The sequence below is a fragment of the Cyclopterus lumpus genome, chromosome 18, assembly GCF_009769545.1.
Source record: "Cyclopterus lumpus isolate fCycLum1 chromosome 18, fCycLum1.pri, whole genome shotgun sequence".
NCBI lineage: Eukaryota > Metazoa > Chordata > Actinopteri > Perciformes > Cyclopteridae > Cyclopterus > Cyclopterus lumpus.
This window is the reverse complement of record NC_046983.1, coordinates 13,214,630-13,237,258: the sequence shown is the minus strand read 5'-3', so window position 1 is coordinate 13,237,258 and position 22,629 is coordinate 13,214,630. Positions and strand designations below refer to the sequence as shown.

Below are 22,629 nucleotides of genomic sequence, written 5' to 3'. Positions count from 1 at the left end.
TGCACCTTAATGCAGCCACTGGGTCAATGAATGGATCAAACCGAGGTTTATCACGCTCTCTTAGTGCTGAATACCCAGCCTGCAGGTTCAGCTCCAGGATGGAGTTCAGCAGAGGTCACGTTGAGAATCATAATCTGTTACTTATATAATGTATTGACCGCTATGAACCCTACAGGAATCCCCTGAACGAGAACTTTCATATATTTATTTACTCTTGACTACAAAGCCTTTACCATCTATAGAGAAAGGCAACTATAAGTGTTTGTTTTGCAGTGCCCCAGATTGATTTAAAACATCAGTGATTCAACCTCAAAAGAAGAGCCTTTATATGTGCTTCTCTGCAATCCCCTGCTAATAGGACGTGTTGTGGAAGCAGCAGCAGCAGGGCCTAAACCTTTTTTAGAATAAGCAACATCCAAAAGAAATGTTGCATACGTAGCACACATAACAACAGTTGTTTTGCATCCCACTTTAAATGCATATACTGCATACGAGTGACACATCTGTCCAAGGGGGAAACGCACTTTTAAAAGGTTGCCTGTGTTGTTTAGGATTGTGGAGACTGGAGCGCGCCCTCCCTGTCAGTAATGGATAATACGCGTTAACAAACACAAACTTTACAAGCAAGCGAGGGGACATGACACAGAATGCAATGACGCAAAGGTAGTTGAGTGCACACGCACAAACGTGCAAAAGCATGGCATTCTCGACTTCTTCCAGCCTCCATGCGTGTCTCCTATCCATAATAGAAACTGCTGCTAGTTAACTGTACATATTCACATCCTGCACACACTCTACTGTATGGTTGTTCTATGGAGAAACAGGCCCAGTCAAAGGAATATAAAACCTTTGATGACAAAAACTGTGATTTGAAAATGAAACACAGTCACAGCCCACTTTATTAGCGTCTTCTACGTGCTGCGTGAGCTTCTAAAAGCTCTATTCCTTTTGACGGTTAAAAACTCAATGAGCTGTCGCGATCCGTTGTAATGCCGGTTACTAAGACATCACCGTTTTTTAGAACTCCTGTTTTAAGGAAACGGTCCCATTTATTTCATGTGCGACAACAGAGTGAGAACCTCCATCCTCCCCCTTACAATCAAAATGAGTTCCACCTCTTTGTCCGTCATCTATCTCTATAAGGCATGATCAGCTGCAACTACCATCCCTCTTCTTCCTCACCTCTCATCCAACGTTCCTCCAAGAGGCAGCCGGGATTCCTGAGAGGGAACCAATCAACCCCTCTTTCCCTCTTTTCTCTCTCTCTTTTTCACTCCGTCCCTCCCGTCCATTCTAGCTAGCAACGTGTCACTTAGCAACGGAGTCTGCGATGCTGTTGGGCAGTGAACCGTCCCTGGCTGCAGTGCTCCAGTGGCGGCATTCACCATTTTCAACTTCCAGAGTTAAACCCTATGGTATTATTGAGACCTGATTTACTTTATTTAGTCATTTACTTAGAAACCTTCATGCATTTGCCAGTAGTAATAGAGTAGAACAAGACAACTTCATTAGTGACACTCCAGGTATTTGACTCTGGACCCCCCAACCCACGCACACTCTCACACTCACACTCACACACACACCCACACACTCTCTCACACTCACACTCTCACACACACTCACACACGCACACTCTCTCACACTCACACTCTCACACACACTCACACACGCACACTCTCTCACACTCACACTCTCACACACACTCACACACACGCACGCACACACGCACACACTCTCGCACTCTCACACACACACACACGATCCTAGCTTCCACATCCACGTCTCTTTAAGGTCAGCTTAATGACTGCTTAAACCTCTCGTGGCCACAAAGGAAGAAAAGTGCTCAGCTTTGCTAACACATACAGCCGAGAGGCAGAGGTAGTGGATCTGTTTGATGTACATAATGACATGCTAACACCCCTGTAATCCTTCCTCAGTTTACCGCCAATGACATTTTAAGTAATCCTAATATGCTCCAGCCCAGAGGAGGTGGGGGTGCAGTCATTGTTTGAGTGGATGTTTTCCTTTATTTTCCCCCCCCCCCCCCCCCCTCCTCTCTCTCTCTCTCTCCCCCCCCCCCCCCCCCCCCCCCCCCCCCCCCATGCCAATCAGAGAGGTCAGCACCCCAAGCTCAGCGTGTGTCTGTACATTACTCAAACTACAAACGCCTCGGGCTGGAACACCGGCCCTGGTTGTTTGGTACCAACGGCGAGAGTTTCCGTGCGTTTGAGAAAAGAAAAGCTCATTTGCATCACATTGCCACCACATTAGCATACGCGCCCGCATTCCCACACTCACTCACTCACTCATTAGCCTCATTTGCCTCTGCCTGCTCCGGCACTTTTATATGTATGCATCCCTCTTTCTGGGAGACCTGCAATCGGATAACAAATCTCCTCGTCATTAGCACATTCAAACGGAAACGGGAGTAAGGAAGAGATGATGGGAGGGAACAGGACAAGTCAGCAGGGCGAACGTCTTCGGGGGAGACTAAGGAGAGGAGAAAGTCTAGCAGTGAGTTGATTTGAATGACTTCTTGGATCTAGGGTGAACGTTAACACCACGATCAAAGGCATCCTTAGTACTTACATCCAAATGGGAAAGTGCTGAATGCTGTGCTCTTTGCCCAAGCTGAGAGCATTTTTCTTTTTTTTATCATCAATCAAAAGTCCATGCACACTATATACAATTACGTAGAGCTAGCTGGAACTACTTTCTTTAAAACATCCATATTCATGTTCAGCTGCTTATAACTCAGCTGCTTATAATGGAATAAAAGTTAACATACCCCCTTGAACTCATCCTGGACTATAAACAGAAACAAAGGACAAGGAGGGAGTCATGCGGTCAGTCAGCCAGCCATAGATGGGGAAGAGAGGAGAGTATGACGAAGAAGCACAACAAATGATGACCATCTGCACTGCACTGTTCTCCTGCAATCTCCACACACACCTATACAGAAGCACACATCCCCACACACTGTTTGTTTGCAGACTTCTCTCCGCCGTAATTGCGGTGACATTTATATTTGCACCTGAAGCCTGTCTGCCAGTTTCCATTATTTGGAGCCAGATTCAGAGAGGCAGCCGGGAGGACACGGCAGATGATTGGAATGAACACGGAACCGAAAGCACCTGAAAGCGCCGTTTTGAATCGAGGCCCAGTTCCCCTCCATCTGACGGGGTTACTCGGCGAGTGTCTGTGTTGCAGGGGGAACTCCTAATACACCATGCGTGCATGAATATACCCAGCGAGGCACACGCATACGGAGTGATCTGGAAGCTCACACGGCCAACTCAAACTGATCTAATACTTACACAGGTGACACGCACACATTTATCATGTGTCTCTAAGCATTAATTCAGACTTTTACATTTCTGCCGGTGACAAATAGCACCTATATCCTCCTCTCCCAACCCATAATAGTATTCCACAATATCAGTTCCATCACTTATTTCTAAAGGCCCAAATTTATAGGAAAATGGTCATCAGTCAGACCAATCTGCCGTACGATGATGAATCTATCTGGACTGGCTCGGGCGCCACTGTCCATTTGTCATGAAATACATATTCAGCTCACTCGCTGGCGGCCACAGTTCAGTAGCGTCCAGTGTGCAAAAGATCAGCGACTCAACAAAAACACCATCTAACATCTCGGCCATCTGCGGCTGGCATCCTGCAGGTCCTCGGCACAGGTTGGGAGAGTCACGTCTGTGAAATGCCTGATGGTGAATGATACACGCCCAGTGAGTGAGACAGACGCAGCACCAAGTTGTTTGTCTGGACCTGTGGTTGTTTACACAACTGGGAGCCGTGTCCTCCATCAGCAGACATCGGCACTCGCAGCCTTCGTTTTCCCACATGGGTCAATTACAGAGAGGGGGATGTGCTGTCACAGCAGGGGCCCCAGGCATGCTGGGTGAGGCAAAGTTGAAACATGCCGGGCGCATGGAAAAGGAAATGTACTGTGAGACAGTCAAATCAGGAGCTGGTCTATTTTTGATATTCCTCTTCCTCCTTTATGTGCTGGATTTGCATCTCTTTTGCTACTCTTGAGTTGTTGTCAGCCCATTGTGTGTCATTTAATTACATTTTCTGCACAATTGATCTTGACAACGGAGCACCAGTTCAGCAGTTTTTTCCAGTGTGCTACGCCTCTAGATCTTCACCACACGGCCAGTTGGCTCAGTTTGTTTCACTTCTTTCTCGTCTGGAAGTTGTACGTCTCCTTCATTCCTTTGCCTGTTGGGAAGTCGGTCTTCATTAGCCTGCATGCCTTGACCTTGTAGACTTAAAGGGAGACTTTATCAACCTGAGGACAACATTTGTTGAAATGGGTACAGTGTTCCAGGAGAACGGCAGCAGCAACTCCTCACCCTCAATGTGAGTCTCAGATGGTTATTATAGGTGTCAACTTTATGTAAAGCACATAACAGAGAAATAACATATTTGTCCTGACCTTTCATTTGATGCTTGTTATTGTCTCTAACCAAGTCGAGCTCCGGGAAAAGTCTCATTCTGAATGTGAGTGAGATTTGGAGCGAGGAGTGCCGGACTGGTTCAAGGTAAAGAACACCATGTTTAGTTTTCTCTGTAGGGTTCCCTCCGTAATGTTGTCAGACACTCGTGATAACAATCTGAGCATGTCAGTTCCAGTGGTCTTCCATTGAAGGTGGATATGCCTCAGTGTTCTCCCTCAATACTGGACTGATTTGAAAACTATTGTCCTCATTATTCACTAAGACACAAAAACACAAGACCTTACAGAGACCTGCCCAGGAGAATTAAAAAAAACTGCCCGTCCTTTATGCATACACATCAGCAATTTTCTGAACGATGAATTTTTCACAACCATCCCAGGGCTGCTCCAACAAAGAACGGAGAGAGCGATACGTTCACAAATCCAGACATCAAACGCCAGTGAGGGATCTGAAACTTGCTGAATTCAAAATGCTTCTCTTAATAGTTTCTCATTGATTCCCCCCCTCTCCCCATGCTGAACTGCAGACCGTCTTTCAATGGGGGTAGAAAAGCCCACAATCATTGTCATCTTTTGTAAGAGCACATTTGTCTCACTTACTAAACCAGGATCCCAGTCGCCGGAGCTTCCTATCCATCACGTCCACTCTTTGATGTGTCAGCTGTTGTTTTGGTAGACTCCGAGCCACGGCAGAGCAGCGGGGGGGGGTGGGGGGGGGACAAATACACATTCACGTTTGAATCCCCCTCACTTCACCTAATTAATGGATTAAGAGGAGTCATTAGACAGACACTTTTAACATGACCCTGGATCAGAGTGGCCCCCGATCGGGGGGGGGGGGGGGGGGGAAGGGTTGGTTATGGCTGCCACTTAGTCTCCTACACAGATGGCACAAACACATCATAATCCAGCCCACACGCCAACACCCACGGGACTGTACCTACTGTACACACTACAGGCACAGACTTGTGGAAACATTGTGGTTTCTCTCTGGGTGTATGCATCCCAACTGTTGCTATTGTATTCAAACAGCACCATCATTAGAACTTAAACATAAAATGATATCTGTTTTAGCAGCCCGAGTCGCACGTTGAGATTTAAATCAGGTAGTGCCCGATCACCAATAAATGGATTCATGGTCTGCATAGATTCAGCACGAATTCTGGCGTCAGAAACGGTCGCCCGCCGTAGCTGGTGCTTTTAACTCTCAGATGGAGATACAAGATGTCCTCTAGATGTTCCTTCCTTCCTGAGGGGAAACTCAAGGCAGATCTCACTGATAGATCCTTTATCATCTCACTGCTGGCACACGGGACGACTGACTCCCTTCCACCACTCAGTAGTGTGGACAGACAGCGTAGAGCTGATAGTCAGAGCTAACTGGACTTGAGAGGCTACCGTCAGGCTCTCCGTCTCTCCGGGAGTTATGCACATGAGTACTTTAGTCAGAATCAGAATCAGAATCAGAAACCGTTTATTGCCAGGAATGTTTACACAAACGAGGAATTTTTTTTGGCGGAAGGTGCAACATTAGACATGACAAACAACAATCAACGCGACAGCAACAGTGCAATGTATTAAGTATACGATAAAGTGCTCAGACAACAAATAACGTTAAAGTGTTTAGGTGTGGGTTTCAAGTGACATGTGTGTTTAAGTTAAAGTGTATGTTACATGTGACGTGTGTTTACATTAAAGTGCATGTTAAAGTGACGTGTGTGGAGGAGGAGGAGGAGGAGAGAGGAAGAAGAAGAAGGAGGAGGAGGAGGGGGAGGAGGAGGAAGGAGGGGGAAGAAGGAGGAGAGAGGAAGAAGAAGAAGAAGGAGGAGGAGGAGGAGGAGGAGGAGGAGGAGGAGGAGGAGGAAGAAGAAGAAGGAGGGGGAAGGGGGAAGAAGGGGGAAGAAGGAGGAGGAAGAAGAGGTAGTCCTGGGGGTGACAGAGTCAGTGAAACCATTGTCACCGAACAAATCAACAAATTGGCGCATTTAACAGTGATCGGTCTGCACTGTACTCCTGCCCGTCAGCTCAGCTGTGATTCGCTCAATAATCGACCTCATGTGGGTGTACCTTGTGCAATGTAAAGAAAGTAGCACTCCAGTAGCACTTAAATAGTACTTACTTATAGCGCTTTGTAGTTTGTAGTCATGGTTGAATGCACTCGTAAGTCGTTTTGGATAAAAGCGGCAGCTAAATGACATGTAATGTAATGTTCGGCCCCGTTCCCTTTTTCATCCCATCACATAATGCACAGGTGACAGGCTGGAGATGTGTCACATGGTTCCTTTTTTACTGACATTCTAGTTTACTTGCTTTTCTCTTCCTAGGGACATGGTCATTGGCATTTCATTGTGGAAATGACTTGACCGACTAATGGACCATTTCTCTCTCTCTTTCTATCTCTCAGGAGGCTGCAGGTACCGGTACCCTCAGTGAGATCCCTCTGTCTTTCTCTTTGCCCTTCTCTATCCTCTCCTCTCATGCTGACCAATATGCTGAATCAATTATGTTTCCCTCAATGACCCCCGATGATTTCACATCACTGAAAATGTCCTTTTTACCACAATTGTCCATTTTTAAAATGCAATAATTTATTTTGGGATTTTTCCCTGCATATATCACATTAGCCCCCTTAATGACTACTTGGGGACATTTTGCTTAGAGAATTGCACCTTTTCATGTCATCAAGACACGATTGGCCTCGCCCAGTACTAAAGGACACCATTTTCAAATGGACTGCAGCCCACCGCCAGCCGAGCCCACTGACCAGATTAGGCTGTCAGAGTGAACACTTGATGTACTTTTCCCTCACCCCTTTCCCTACTCAAAACCAACATCCCCATCACAACGAGCCAAATCCCCTCTGTGGATGTTGATTTGCTAACTCTTGTCTCTTTTACTAACAACAAGCTTCAGAATTCTTCCAATTTGATTCTTTTCATTGGTGAATTTTCTTTTCCCTTACCTTTTATAATTTCTACAACTAACACTGTGTCATTCACGGAATGTGAACCATCTGTTGTTTTCTCTACTTAACCTGCGACTTACATACTAACAAATGTATTGTTATCCTTTTATTCCTTTTGTTTTCATTTCTAGATGACCCTTTTAAAACAAAATAATTATACAATTACTTTCTTTATTTCTTTATTTGGATGTTTTACTATATAAACAATAGGACAATTATATATTCTTTTTAATTATATTTTAACATTAGAGTCATTTTTGTTATTGAAAGCTGGTTTTGCAAAAGGCACTTTTTTTTTTTCTTTGCCACTTTTTTGGGGTAGAGGTGTGTTTTCTTGAGTTTAAGGTTTGTCATTATTTATTTTTTCTTTCTCCTTCCCCTGTTTTCTCCTGAAGCACGCAGGCATTGGACACGCTATGGTAAACAAACTGCATTATATGGTAGATATCATTCTAATTGTCTTATACTTTGGTTTGCCCTGGGTTTCCCGTTACCTCTTTCTATTCATTTTGGTTTACTGAAAGTACAATCCGCCATCAATTCCAAGGTAGCTGAAAAACTCCACCTCTCTGTTTTTCTTTTAGCCGTCTCTCTATATATATGTACTTGCTTTTTATTGCCATCCAACCCCCACCCCTTCCTGAAAATAATTATCGTGTTCATCCAAAGAGGTCTGCCCAAAAAGATATAGAAATTACACAAATTTAGCTTTTAAGATTTTATTTGTTGCTTTTTTTATTTTAATTTTTTACTTCAAACACCATATGAAGAAATAAAGAGATTTTCTCAATTAAATAAAGTTTGAATAGGTACCTTTTTGTTTTTTGTTGATCCCCGTTTCCTCCTGATTCCTTTTCCTTAGAAGAAGTGAATGTACACCTCAGATTTCTCAAGTGGCTTACTAGAGCAACTCCAGTGAGAGCAATACAAACAAAACACAACAAATCAGTTTGTTCATGAATTTCTTCAACATTTCACTGATGAAACCATCTTGCCACGTTGGACCTGCTTAGCCTGTTATATAGTGACCCGTTATCTCGGCTCGCCACCCTGTGGTTTATGGAGTCATGAAGAGTATTTACAACTCTTGATTTAATGGCCGAAGCCCTCACTGTAAAGTAGGCTTCGAATGAGGGTTTGATCCCATTAGTGGCCTTAGGCTGATTTATGATCAAGATGGGGCTGTTCCCAGACTAGCACCTGAACACACTGCCGAACACACATGTGCACGCTTAATAAAGTGCTTTAATGTGGCATTAGTCCCCTGATCTCGGGTGCAGCAAATCAGACCGGGAGTACCGATGAAAGCTCATGATTGAAAAATAAAATGACAATTGCGCTTTTATTAAGCTGCAGACTGGGGACATTGCGGACATATAGAAATTAAAGAGTCTTTGAATCAGACCTCGGTGGGATCTGGTTTTAGTAGCTCTGATGAGTGTTACTTGCTTTCACTGGACTTTGTAATCATTGAATGAGGCGTTCTGGCCATTGATGCAGACCATAAAGGGAGCTGCCTGGGAAAATCTGAACAGTGTGTGATCGACACCTCATTAACACTAACACTAACTTATATTTCTTATACTTTACTGGCCTCACCACTTGCATGAAGAGACTTCCGGATCTTATTTTATTTTATTTTTTCAGTTTTTTTTAATATACAGATTGAGAATATATGTATATGTATATATCGTGGCTAACATATATACATGCATATATCAATTGTCCTAATTTAATCAATACGGCCATGAAACACGTTAGCCACACCCTCTTGCTGTTTTATTTATTTATTTTCACTTAATTTTTTTTTTACTCCTATAAGTTTAACTTCCAAATTAACTTACTAAAATGAATAACGACCTCACACCTTATCCTTCTGAAACCCCCCAAAAACGGGAAAATAGTAAAGAGGGGAGACAGACGTTCATTTTCAGGGTGAATAGAGGATTGATGCCCCACGGGGAGAATCTGCCTAATCCATCATAATAGAACGTTGAGTGTGCGGTAAGCCACTGTATCTAGTGACTCACTCAGTCTCACATTCGACAAAAGCAATGAAGCTAATTTTTGAGCTTGCATCCAAAATCCTATGGCGAAAGTTCAAGTAGAAGCATGATGGGAAGTGTCAATATGTCTGAGGACAGATTTATTTTTCTTGATGTCCAATAGTGTGGAGGTCATGGATAGTGATGATACGACATGCCCCACCATTGGGATGTTAACTGTTCTATTCACCAAGACAGTGACGTTCTCTCGCCCCTCTCAATTTTCCCTCTTCTTTAAAAACCCTCTCATTTCCGTTGATTTCATCTGTGATTGGTGACATTGCTCCCATCCTGTCCCTCCTCTACCTCCAAACTGACAGTGTCCCTGCACCCTGTCTGCATGTCTCTAATGGCTAGACGTCTTCACATCGGCATACTCCCAGGGTGTAAATGCTACTCTAGCCCAGCATGTGTCAGTGTCTCGATGGCTCTTTCTGTTGCATTCTTGTCTCAACCTTAACATTGGAAGCTCTCCCCCTTTCCCCATTTGTCTGGTTTCGTGGTGCCCTGCAATTTCATTCATCACCCCACTACTTTCCCATCTTGCTGCATCTTGCCAGATGCTTTTTCTTTCATCATCTAATAGTTGGTCTGTTTTGTGTTGTGTCTAATGGACCCCCCCCCCCCCCCCCCCCCCCCCTTCCACCACATCCAATCTTCAGTCTTCCTGTCATCCTTCCCATTTTAAGTGCATGGCGTGTGTGTCACCCTGTTAGCTTGGATGGATTCATTTTGTTTCCTCTTAACCAAAACAAACCCTCGCACATGAAATAACACATTAAGTCCATATTTCGGACCTGGTTTGAGCAATCAGGACTTTAGAAGAATCCTCACCTAACTTATCACTAAATTTACTAAAACAGTGTTACTAATCTACTGTTTGAATCAAACCTTTGTTGTAACTGTACTAACAACCATTTTTGTGTCTGACTTTCCCTTACTTACAAAAATACTAACCGATTTTGTTCACCCTCCAGCCCTTTGAACTCTTTTCGGCAAACAGCAAAAAAGAAAACCCCTCCCCTCCTTTCTCTCCCCATCCCCTTGACAACTGTTGCAAAAACAGCACTCGCCCCAGGACTCCCGACCCTCCCTCATTTACTAACCTAGATGTGGAGCTCAGTTAGAAACGACATATTTAGTGTTGAAATACTAAATCACTCCCGGCTAATGCACGTTGACAAGCTGCCAGACACCTACAGAAGTCCGCCGCCGGAGGGGAATGACTTCTTTGCCTTTCTCTCTTGTACATCCCTCCTTCCCACGGCTCTGTCTTTGACCCGAGTAAATGGGTGTGATCTATGATGATACGTTTCTGATGTGAGCCTTCAACTGTATTATGCAACCGCTGTTATACAAAATGTGACACGTTCTTTCTCCCTGCAAAAGATCAAATGTAGTACATTTTCCAAGGTAAGCTCGCTGCACGGATGATGCTGTTGAATACATGAAGGTACTGACAGGTGTCGGTACCTGGTCGATGACAAAGAAACTAGACGTGAAAGTAGAGACTGGACACTTCGACAAATGGAAGGTAGAACACAACCTTTATTCTTGGATAGAAAATGTGCTCACAGTGAGAGCTAGAAAGTCACACAAAGCAGACAAAGCAGACATAATATAGCTTCTGATAGCATAACATATCATTCTTCCTTTGTCTTTCATACAGGGGAAGTAGTGTCTGCTGTCCTAGTTTTACCAGTAACACTTTAGAATAACTCATTATTAAATGATAAATAGATAGTAAATAATCATTAGTAATACTATAACTTGTTATGTTAAAGAGACAATTGTATTGTCATTATATTAGTCCACTATTTATTAATGGTTTAGTTTTAAATGTCATACCATACAAACCAATTATTAATACTTAATGTGTTACAAATATCTGATCCATAATGTTAATATGTTTTACGAATAGTTTCTTTTAGGTTTACACATCATTTAGAATGTTGTAATGCATACTATAGTATATAAAACCTCATAGTGCAACAATACACTGTCAATGTAACAGCATATCAGTTTAATGAGTAAATAGTATTGTGTTTTCATTGTTTAATCGTTAAATAACTATTGTGTAAAACATTCATAATTAAAAGTAATTATTAAAGGTTATTCTAAAGGGTTATGGTTTACCGTCTGCTCACTCTTCCTTGTGTCTTTTTTTATTGTATTTGCTCAGCTCAGCATGTAAGCTACCAGTCTCCTGAAGATATAAAAGGAGTCATTGGATGTTAGACGTGAGGATTCATCTCTAAACACACAGTGTTTATGTAAGCTCGCTAGAATACAACATGCTTGTGGTGGATGCAGGATCTGGTTAGTCCCATGGTTTCATGTGTGGTGGTATTGACTAAGTGGAATCCCAGCTGGAATCATGTTCACCTCCGTTAACTTGATAAAAGGGGGATCTACTTGTCGGAGCGTTTAGTTGCCTGCAGTCCTGGGGCCAGATATGGTCGATGAGGCAGTAACACGCTTGGCTGATCACACGGCAGGGCTCCACGAGGAGAAGCATTCTAGTCCACCGTGTGAAGCCCCATCACAAAAGCTTCGATATTCAGTAGGTAGACGGCGGTTCAAGAGGAACACGGGAAAAAAGAGATTGATTGCATAGATGGGGGGTTGAAATCATAACAGAGACGTTCCCCCTTCACAGGACCACGCAGGCATGTGAGTGGGCAAAATACAATGCTCCCCATGAGCTGGATTCAGTCAGAGCTCAGTCAATCCCTTCACAGTACATTCAGCTGTAAACGGCTCCAGTCTGTGTTTTCTATTAATATCTGGGGCACACAGTTCAGCACAGATCAGCCAGCTCTGTTTGGTTCCTGTGTGTACTGGGCTAAAGGAGTATTTGAAGAGCAGCTTGGTAAAATCCAAGGGATCCAATGGCAAGTCAACTTCATGTGTGTTGTCTCACTTAGAAAGTCCTATTTTTAGCGGATGTGTATTGTTTTAGGTACCAATGAAAGGAGGATCCAGGCCAGATTTTTAGATTTGCTTTTTTGAGGGTTTTATTGTTTTTAATAGAGCAGAAATAGGAGCAGAAATAGATGCTGTAAATAAGTGAATTAGTTATTTGTTTGTATTCAACTGGCGTGCTTAGACTATCACACAAGGCTGTGTTTCAAAAAAGAAACTGTGATCACACAATCATAAATTATCATTTTCAGGCAGTATCGTTGACTCCGCTCAGGTCCGTTAAAGACACTTTTCACATCAAAATAAATCACGGTTGTTTTCATCCAGTAAATAATGGTGTACGCCAGCATTTCACGTTAATTAGTGCTTTGGTTCTGTCACTACAATTACTCTGAATGCATTCACAATCAAGGGATGGCAGGCACAGATGGTATTCCTTTTAGTGACCTGGATCCAACGTTTAGCACTGCTGTGCCTGCCGTGTCTTATTGACAAGTAAAATATCCACAGTTACATCTTTTTCAAGCTGAAAGATAACATTCAAGACAGTGGAGACAAACAGCCCTATACTTATCTCTGGTGGAACCTTAATATTTGACTTTAATTTGCATTTCCTCCGAACTGTACGGCCTGTTGGGGTATTTCCTGCAGCAACCTGTGATATCATCACCCTTTTCCCTCCTCTGGCCGGTGATGCAAGTGCTTGTAATGTCACTGAATGGGTTGGTAAAGTTTGGTGAAAGCAAAGAGTCAAAGTCAGCTCAGAAACAAATACCCAAACACTTGGATATTTGTTTAGCTGTCTTTTTGACAAACAATTTATTTGCTTAATTTTGCATGCTGTTTTTTTTCTTCTTGTTGCTTAGGTCCAACCTCACAGAAACAATCAATGAATTCCTTACGATAGCCCCAGGGATTTTCTTTTGAAATGCTTTGATGAACAATTTAAGTGGTGGAAGCTGGGATGATGGAGATGGCAAGAGAGAGAAAGAAAGGACCGATACATTGCTGATCTCTAATTTCCCCATTTTATCTGGGGACTTCATAGGTGTCTGGCAGCTAGATGGGCTAGCCCAATGGGCACATCTATCCCTGAAGGTGTACCATCAACAACCCTCCACAAAGTATTCTTCCACATCCAAAGATATTGCCTGGCCATAAGATATGTTCTTCAGCACAAGTCAACATTTCAATTTCAGACATATTACAGGTTACACCTCCCCTTTTACCCTGCTTCCCACCTCTTTATTTTGAGAAGAGGACAAAGTCCATAGGAACGTCTTAAAAGGCACGCGTCGTGAGACAACCCCGACCTCCCCTCCCCCGGTTCACGCCCCTGGCCCTCTGTACGGTCCCTCTCATCTCGATAGGATAACTGACGTCGCCCCGCAGAAAGCCGCGTCCAAGATTTTCAGACGACCCCAACACACCAGCACTTTCAACCACAGATTCTTCATGCCATCTGGCCAATACGATTGCTCTTTATCTCCAAGTAGTGACAGCAGACATAAAAATGAGTTGCCCTGTCTAGAAGGGAAGTACACAAACAAAAAGATCAAGAAGGCAAGAACTTAACTGGGGCGACTGGTCTGTTGAGTGCAGTTGCTAAGGTTTCTCTTCAGCTCTGCTTTAGAATGTTTACCGCACTTTTTGGTTTGTTTTTGCGTTTCTGTTGTTGCAGATTGAAATCAATTTGTGATTTAAAAAGAGAATGTGTCTGTGCTCATAGCTTGCTGTTAGAGAATTATCAGCAATTATCCTCATCAAAACTACATTAAAGGCAGAGTAGAATCCTACGGGCATAAATTAAGTACTGCTTAATGCAAAATCTTATTCTAAATGTCCAAAATAAAAATCAGGCGTTGAAATGCAGGTAGCGTGTGCAAAGGGAATGACAAACAGATGGTTGTGTACACGGCTCCCTGCAGTCCTGTATTTAAGCTCTGCACATTTATGCAGAATAACAGATGTTAAATCAGAGACTTGAGTACGTCACTTTCGCCCAGGCCAGCTCTATTAGGATAATTAGGCAATAAATTGGTCACTAACTGCAAAAATCTCTCCAGAATCAAACAGCATTATTTGGCAAGATGTTTGCGCTGAGGCATCGCTGCGTCTCTGATAGCAAATACAGCCATGATATAATGCAATTAGCCAAATTATACTTATTAGCATTTCCATCAAGTACTGCTAATTGCTGCTTTGTAATGAGTGTGATGTAAAAAGACAACTCCTGGAAGAATGGAGTGGAGAAAACTCTGAGTTGCATTCTAATTGTATATGAGCGTTTCATTTTACTGGCTCTTCAGGTATTCTTTGAACTTACGAGGTCGAGTGCTTCACCTCATCTTGTAAGGTCTGGTGTGACATCAGTGCAAGAGTAGTCCCCACACATGCTGTTGTGATTTAGATAACACATCTTGATCAAGTTGGTCATGCCATCCAGTAAATCAAGTCTTCGGAGAATTAATTTGACAGACAACCTATTAGCATTTGAGCTAAAAAGATTAAAACAAATCATCAATCAATTTCACAGAAAAGTCAGGAGGTACCTAAGAAATGCATTGTTTATGCATCTGTTTGTTTACAACTAAAATGTTGGGTATATAGTCATGTTTCTCACACCATCAGCTTGCGGCTGTGTGTTTGATTCCACCCGGCATTTTCAGCTCTCAAACGTGCTTCACAGAATGGGTAAACTTCCACAAAAGACGAGACTTAAAGCACTTAAATAAAGAAAAGAACTTGACTTCTGCTGTTAGGACCTCAAGTGAGGACTGGTTCAGCAAAGGAATATTGCAGAATAACTATGCCAGGAAAGCCCAGTTGATATTTAAACAATAGTCTTACCTGTAACAAAATAGTGCTGCACTGGTTGCTATATTGATTTTGACATGTCTTTATGTGCACTTAAACAAGAGTAGAAGGCAGTTGCTTTAACCATTACTCAATTAAATCAGGAGTCAGTGATTACACAGAGAGCACAGCACGCCATTCCATTGGTTTGCTCTTAGCAACTGCACTCTAGAGTGAAAGCCCCCAGTCTGAGTGGCACCAAAAGCAACCAACCAACCAACCAAACGATACCATTTAGAGGACAACCCCACCTATTGTCGGTGTTTAATCTACTTTCTTCCTTGTTTTTCCTCATTTTTCTAATTCCTCTCCACTCTGGGAATCCTCTGTTTCTACCTATCTCTATCTCTGTGCCTGTCTCTTTTGGGCCATGCCTATGCCAGGTGACCATCTCAGTGGATGGTATATTGACCACCACTGGTTACACCCAGGAGGATTACACCATGTTGGGTTCGGATGACTTCTTCTACATTGGAGGGAGCCCCAATACGGCGGACCTGCCCGGATCACCAGTCAGCAACAACTTTATGGGCTGTCTTAAAGATGTAAGTGGCTCTGTGTGATTATATATATATATATATATATATATATATATATATATATATATATATATATATATATATATATATATATTTGTTTAGCCTGTTGTTGCTGTTTTGTATCTATTTCTAGGCATTACACACATCTCTGTGCTTTTATATCTCTTTGTGGTCAATTTTGCATTTTTATTTGTAGTCATATTTTGTCTTTGGTTGGTTTTGCCCCTCTTTATTCTATTTGTTTGTGTCTCTTTGAAGTTGTGTTCCTATTTTAGGTCATTCTGTTCCTCTTTGGAGTCATTTTGTGTTTCTTTGTAGCTGCTGTGTGTCTCTTTGTAGTCATTTTGTGTCTCTGTGTGGTTGCCTTTTCCCCTTTTCATAGTCGTTGAGCGTCTCTTTGGTTCTCTCTGCAGCTATTTGTCATCACTTTGTGTACTCGGTAGGCTTTTTGTGTCCCGTTTTAATCTTTTCTTTTGTTGTAATTTTTAGTCTCTTCCTGGTTGGCATGTCTCTCTTTGAGTGACATTTTGTAGGTGAAGGCCGAGGTGGGCCCTGACACTTTGGGCCCCTCGGTAGGCCTGTTCCATGTGTACATACTATTATACATATTATTTGTACTGTATCCAACTGTATCATGCTAGCAAGCTACTTGCTGTGGAAACTTTCTTACCACACCAGCCAGCAGTAGGTGCTTCATTTTAACAAATCTCTTTTTAGCTGTCTTTACATGTTAGTGGACGTCCTGCAACTATATGTTCAATTATTTTTGCATTGAGAACACATGTTCCACTGTGCTAAAGTCAGTTTTGACACATCCATACACATTGCACACACCACAGTCGGATGCTTCAACTTGGAAGTTTCAGATTTATATCAAAGCTATGCAGCTGCATGCACACTTGTGAGGGTTGGATATGTAGAGGACAGTTGCCTTTGAAGACTTTACTTCAAGTTTGACCAAAGAAATTACTTTTCACCAGGGCTTTAATTCACAGCTTAACAAGCTGTCAAGAGGACCAATCACAGCTTAAAGTATTATGCCCTTGTAAATGTAATGACTTGTATAGTGGCGACGCAACATGGTGCCATCGCATTTCCTCATAAAACCACGCTGATTGAATAAGTAATTACTTTTGCCATCACTTTTAATGGATCGCACAGTAATCGCCCTATCTCTAACTTAATTATGCCTGTAGAATTACATTTTCATTATTTGGGTTGCTATCAGAAGGATCCCTAGTGGGTCTTAAACTTCCCAAGGCGTTTAACTATCCCCTCTCATCAAGATCAGGGCTGGATTTACAGTCAACGTACAGACTAGGCACAGGGGAAAACCCGACTAGGGAGAGTTAACGGCTACAAATAGAGGTGGAAGGGAATCTGCAATGTGAGGCCAAGTACTGGAAAAGGAGAGACAGAGCAGATGATTGGAGAGCAGAGCATTTGAAACTCTGTTGGTCAGGCTGATAAAGCTAAGCTAGAGTAGATGAAATGAGGAGGAGATGATGAGTGTTACTAAGCCGAACCAGCCTCCTATAGGTACAGTACCATATGCATGTCGGCTGTTATGTAACTTGTACTCTTAAAGTGACATATCTGAGACTCAATACTAGGTAGGCCCTCTAATTTGAAAATGTGTTTGGTTCAGAAAGATCTAGAATTTGATACACTGGTTCTTATTCCTGTTTTGCTTTTATTCCGGTTCCATGGGCTCAACTTTGTCAGCTTGGGTCAAGCTCTAATGACTATATCAGCTCAACTGAGCCAGAAAGGTAACTACATAGAAAGGCACGACGAAAACCCTCAACATGGGGAACTGAGAGTGCCACTAGAGTAGTACAATAGGGCTAGAAATACAGAGGAAAGTGAGTGGGGTGGGTAGACAGCGGTGTGTTTCATCCTGTGCTAGTTCAGTGGCACAGCTCAGATTATCAGTGGTGTTATGGTCCGGGGCAAGGCTTTCATACCGCCACCGTGGTCAACCGCCTTTGATACGCTTGGCCAATTCCCTCCAGGCAGCCGAAATTCAAAGCAAGAGCGGAGCAGAAGAAGAGTAAAAAGGCACCGAACAAGGCACTGAAGCCCTATGAAGTTTTTATTTGCTATGTGTGTGTGTGTGTGTGTGTGTGTGTGTGTGTGTGTGTGTGTGTGGCAGAGTGTGAAATCAGATCGCTCCTCAGACCCCGTTTCCACAGATTCCCCTCTTCTTCTACATGTCGCCATCTGTCTCTCCACTGCAACCACCTTCATCTTTCTCCCAGACAGTGACCTTGCTATCTCCCATTTCACACTCCTCCCTCTATCTCGGTCTCCCTCTCCTCGATCTTCCCACCTCTCTTCTCTCATCACTTCTCTCCACCTCTAATCCTCCCTTTCTCGGGGGCACTTTTGTGTAATTACGTCCATGGTAGCGATGTTGGCACGCCAGCTTTGCCATGCTTACGGACAATTTTTTCCTTCAACCAATTCCGCTCACAGGTTGAATGCTCTGGCCCTCCTCCTTTCTCTCTCTTTCTATTGCTCTCTCGCCCTGTCCTCCCAACTGTGTATGGATGCTTTCTGTCCTCCACCTAGTCTCCCCTTTGTGGTGCAATATTATCTTCCGGAGGCATCCCACTTACATTCATTTGAGACTCCTTTTTGCAACGGCAACGGCAATCAATGCAATTTATAGTCATGCTGTAAGTGTGTCACTAGCTGTCAGTAAATGTCAATAGAGTCAATACATATTGAACATATGTGTTTAATTGCAACCCTTACAAAAACAGGCTCAAACAAAGTGTTGTGTGCGCTCATCGGACATTCACAGCCCCAAGTACATCGGGAGGACAATGATTCTTTCTGTTCTGCTGACCTGCAGGTTGTTAGATTCGTGGAGTTTCTCAATGACAGAAACAAATCAATGGAGTCACCCCTGCGGAAGGCTTTGGCCCAGTCACAGTCCATGTCGAGGCCACACATTATGGTTTTCAGAAAGATCGCCGTAGTTAATCCAACGCAAACACACCCGGCCGCACTGCGAGCAAAGTCATTGAACCGGAGGAGAAGTGATCATCACATCAAAGGAGGGAACAAAACTGTGTTTCTGAACATTATTAACTCTGCTCAAGTTCTTTGTAAGGTCTTTGACTATGATCTTTTAAACTAATGGACAAAGCCGGCGAACTTCTCTGCAGCGTCAAATGAGCTCTTCAGATCTGCCCTCCCAATACTGAGGAGCACATATTGCAAATGTCTGTATGAAGTCAGAAACCCTGAAGGATTTGATGATATGAAAGAAAGGCATATGGTCTAGATGCTGAGTCAGCGCATGCATTTATACAGAATCTTCCCCCGGCCGGTCTTCTGGGTCTTTTGCTTCACAAAAGCACAGCTTATTTGATACACCGTTCAGAGTGCGGCCCTTCACGCCTCCTGCATTGCTCTGTCCCTCTGTTACACTCGTCTCCCTCGCAATTGTCATTTACTGCCATCTCCGTACATCCATCCTTCCTCCCTTACTGCTGAACACCTATCCCTCGTATTCTTGTTTTTCTCCTTCTTTTGCGCTCTGCTGTTTATTTGTTTGTTTGTTTGTTTGTTTGTTTGTTTGTTTGTTTGTTGTTGGCGCCCCTGACTACTCTCCTTTTACATTTGGATTATTTTGCTAGAGAGACACTGGAATACCTGAAGGGGACTCATCATGGAAAACTCACCTGTTCAGTGCTAGTGCACACACAGTTGTGTATCTAGAGTGTCTATCCACCCACACACTGTGAAATAAGACAACCCGGTCAGTTTGGTGGGCTGCTGAGCAAACGACAAGCCCTTCAGATGTTGCTCTCCTTACTATGTCACGTACAGGCTCATTTTTTTCTTTTCTCCCATCCAATCAGAGCATAATGGTCTTTTTTTCCGTGAGGGTGGCTTGAAGAGACGGGCGTAAAACCTGAGCATTTCATACCGAGGCTCAAAAAGGCAAAGCATGTTCATGTCTTGCCCTCGTTGAATTGAAGATGCTTCACAACAGGCTGGATCCTGGCACACATGCTGCTTTGTATCAAACCTAAAACAAAGCTGGCCGTGTGATGTGCGGCTCTCCGATGATCTGAACTTGCCCAGTAATAACAGACAGATTGCCATGAAGGACTAATTCTGCTCCAGCAGCAGATCACATCCTATCAATAGCCATTCAATTCATGCTGGCTTTGATTTGTGACATGCTGGATTGCACAAAATCCCTCTGACATCAGGAGTCTTGACGTCAATGACATGTTGAACGCTGGCACACAAATCTGCCATTGTGTCCGTGATGTGCCATCTCTGCCTTATCAACTTTGTTGAGCACATTCATGACTAAGAGACCAGATGTCAGCGGCAGGCTTTGTCTGCTGTTGATTAGTTTGTTGAAAGACTTTTTGGGATGTCAGATGCAGCTATTGCCACCAGTCAATGTGAATATGGCAGACCCTCGTTCCTAATCAGCAATGTGTCTTCTACATTTAGCTGTCTTTTGTTCACACTTGACCTTTTAGGCTAGTACCAAGTAGCGATGGTAGTAATGTAGGAGGAAAGCTTGTGAAGTTTTCAAAATAGAAGGCTCATTGGTTCATGACCAGAGCATGAGTATCATTGCAAAATTAGTATATTGATATTTATTTTACACAAGTGCTCAATGGTGCTAAGGAAGAGGTCACAACTGACGTGAAGATTCATCTTTCAGGGAGAAGGAACACCACAGCAAATGTAATGGAAATCTGGGCCACGTGTTAAAAAAAAGCAAGAATTTGACCTATTTCATTTGAAATCTCCCTCTTGGTGACCCACACCGAATTTCATGTTAATTTGAACATTGATTTACAATGAACAAAGTATGTGTTCTCACTGTTTGTAGGGTAAAGTAGATCAATAATATTCATGTTCGATGTGTATGCGATTACGTTGACAGGTCGTACACCTCTACCCTCTTTGAGTCTGCAAAAAGAAAACAAAGGAAAACAGAACATCTTAATTTTAGCCACCTAACACTATCTTACACATGGGCTGGTATTGGGCCATGTTGCAGATACTAACTGGCCTGAGAGTCATCTGGTGCAGCATGTTGCCAGCTTTATTTCCTGCCTCATCTTTTCCCCAGATGCCGTATGATCCGTTGTATAAAGCGGCACACCAGACTGCATTTGTTTTCCCCCTAGAAACAGATTAGCATGGATTAACGAAAAATAAATACCTCAAAATAGTTAAGATGAAAATGAGCCCACTGCATTTTTCTCTCGTTTACCTCTTATTTCTGTGTTGATAACACCTTAAGCCAGGACAGCTCACGCTTTATTAGCTGCCAGTTTTAGCGTGATCATGGCTAATTACCAGGACTAATCTCTGCTAATGACGACATGATGAGGTGTAAAGTGCATGTGGCAGCGTGGCCAAAGAAAGGGATAACCAAAGGAGGCTTAAATTCAGGAATAACCCAGCATATCTGCGTTCTCGCGGTTCATCCTGTGCCTGTGCGTAGGTGTGGCGTTTGACAGGGAGGACGAGAGAGAGAGGTGGAGAGAGAGAGCATGCATGCATGTAAAAAAAACATTAAGATTGTAGGGCTTTTGAAAGAGATCCTGTGATTGCACCAGACAAGCTTTTCAGTGGTGCGAATACAGAAGCAGGCCAAACCCGAGGCAAATGGTGACTTAATACATGGGTAACTCAGTAGAGTGCAGATCTCTGCCAGGAGTGTCTGCAACGACCACTGCTGGATTGTGCCATTGAATTGATAAAACCCACAATTAGCCGAACTTCCGTCTAGACGCCGTCGTGAAACTCACCTCGGTCTGAAAAACAAGCTCCTGGGTAGCAAAGTATTCTTTAAGAAGCAAGATGGAGAAAATAAGCAGCATTCTGATGTCTTAAGTTGTGCTTAATTTAAACCTAATGCCGACAAAAAGAGACGTGGGAACTTGTTGTTCACGATTATCTCGAATACGTTGACGTAGTCTACTTAAAGGAATGCGAGTCAATGGCTACCTGCAGGGTAGGACATCCACATGAGACTGTGTAGTATGATTTGAAAAGAGTGTAGTTAACAGCTGAAAGCATGGAAAAACACAATGGAGGTTGATGTAAAAACACATTGAGCAGGTAGCTTTTTCGTGTCTTTGCTCTGTGACATTGCAATAGTAAACATCTGCTGCAGATGGAACCCGAGACTCCTTCGCCTAGAAGATAGAGGGGGGGGATAAACAACAACTCTCTACATTCCTATTACCTGTCAGCGAGTATGTGTGAGGGTGTGTGAGGAAGCGTGAAGAGCACTAAACTCAGGAGAAAATGCACACACCCAATGACATGCGAAGACCTCAGCTACTTCACACTATTACCTTGAGGACAGCCTCTCAAAACGCTGCCGACAGAGTGTTCAACAAATAAAAGGAGAAGTGAAACAAAGACAAGGATAATTTACTTTGCCTTTAGCACTCAAACCATTCCGAATGCATAGAGTGAGGCACAGCCACACACTTTGAGCAGAAACAATTGAGCAGAATGTCATCAAAGGCTGTCGGGAGACATTTACATTAAGGCCGTAAGCAACATTCACTCTCCCCTGCGTCTGACTTTGCCTTTTGAGCTTTTTTTCAATTAATTTTGCCGGTATACTGACATTTCTGAGCTGCAGCTTTTGACCAACAGCTCGTAGTTTTTACACGTAATGGATTTGACCGAGAGTTTATACAGTGGTTATGATGCACTGAGCACAACCCCGACGTCATTGATGTCAATGGAAGCAGGCCTTGGGCAACTCATTGGCCCTACGTGGTTAAAAATGTTCAAAGTGTGAAGGACTTT

At 43.1% G+C, this 22,629-nt stretch overlaps 1 protein-coding gene across 1 annotated transcript in view; it reads left to right on the top strand.

Annotated features, from left to right (window-relative positions):
- Positions 1-22,629, top strand: part of nrxn2b (neurexin 2b) — a 346,947-nt gene that overhangs the window by 6,002 nt on the left and 318,316 nt on the right. The window contains exon 2 of the mRNA XM_034557186.1: positions 15,655-15,816. Coding sequence (XP_034413077.1) covers positions 15,655-15,816 — 162 coding nt within the window. The remainder of the gene's footprint in view (positions 1-15,654; positions 15,817-22,629) is intronic.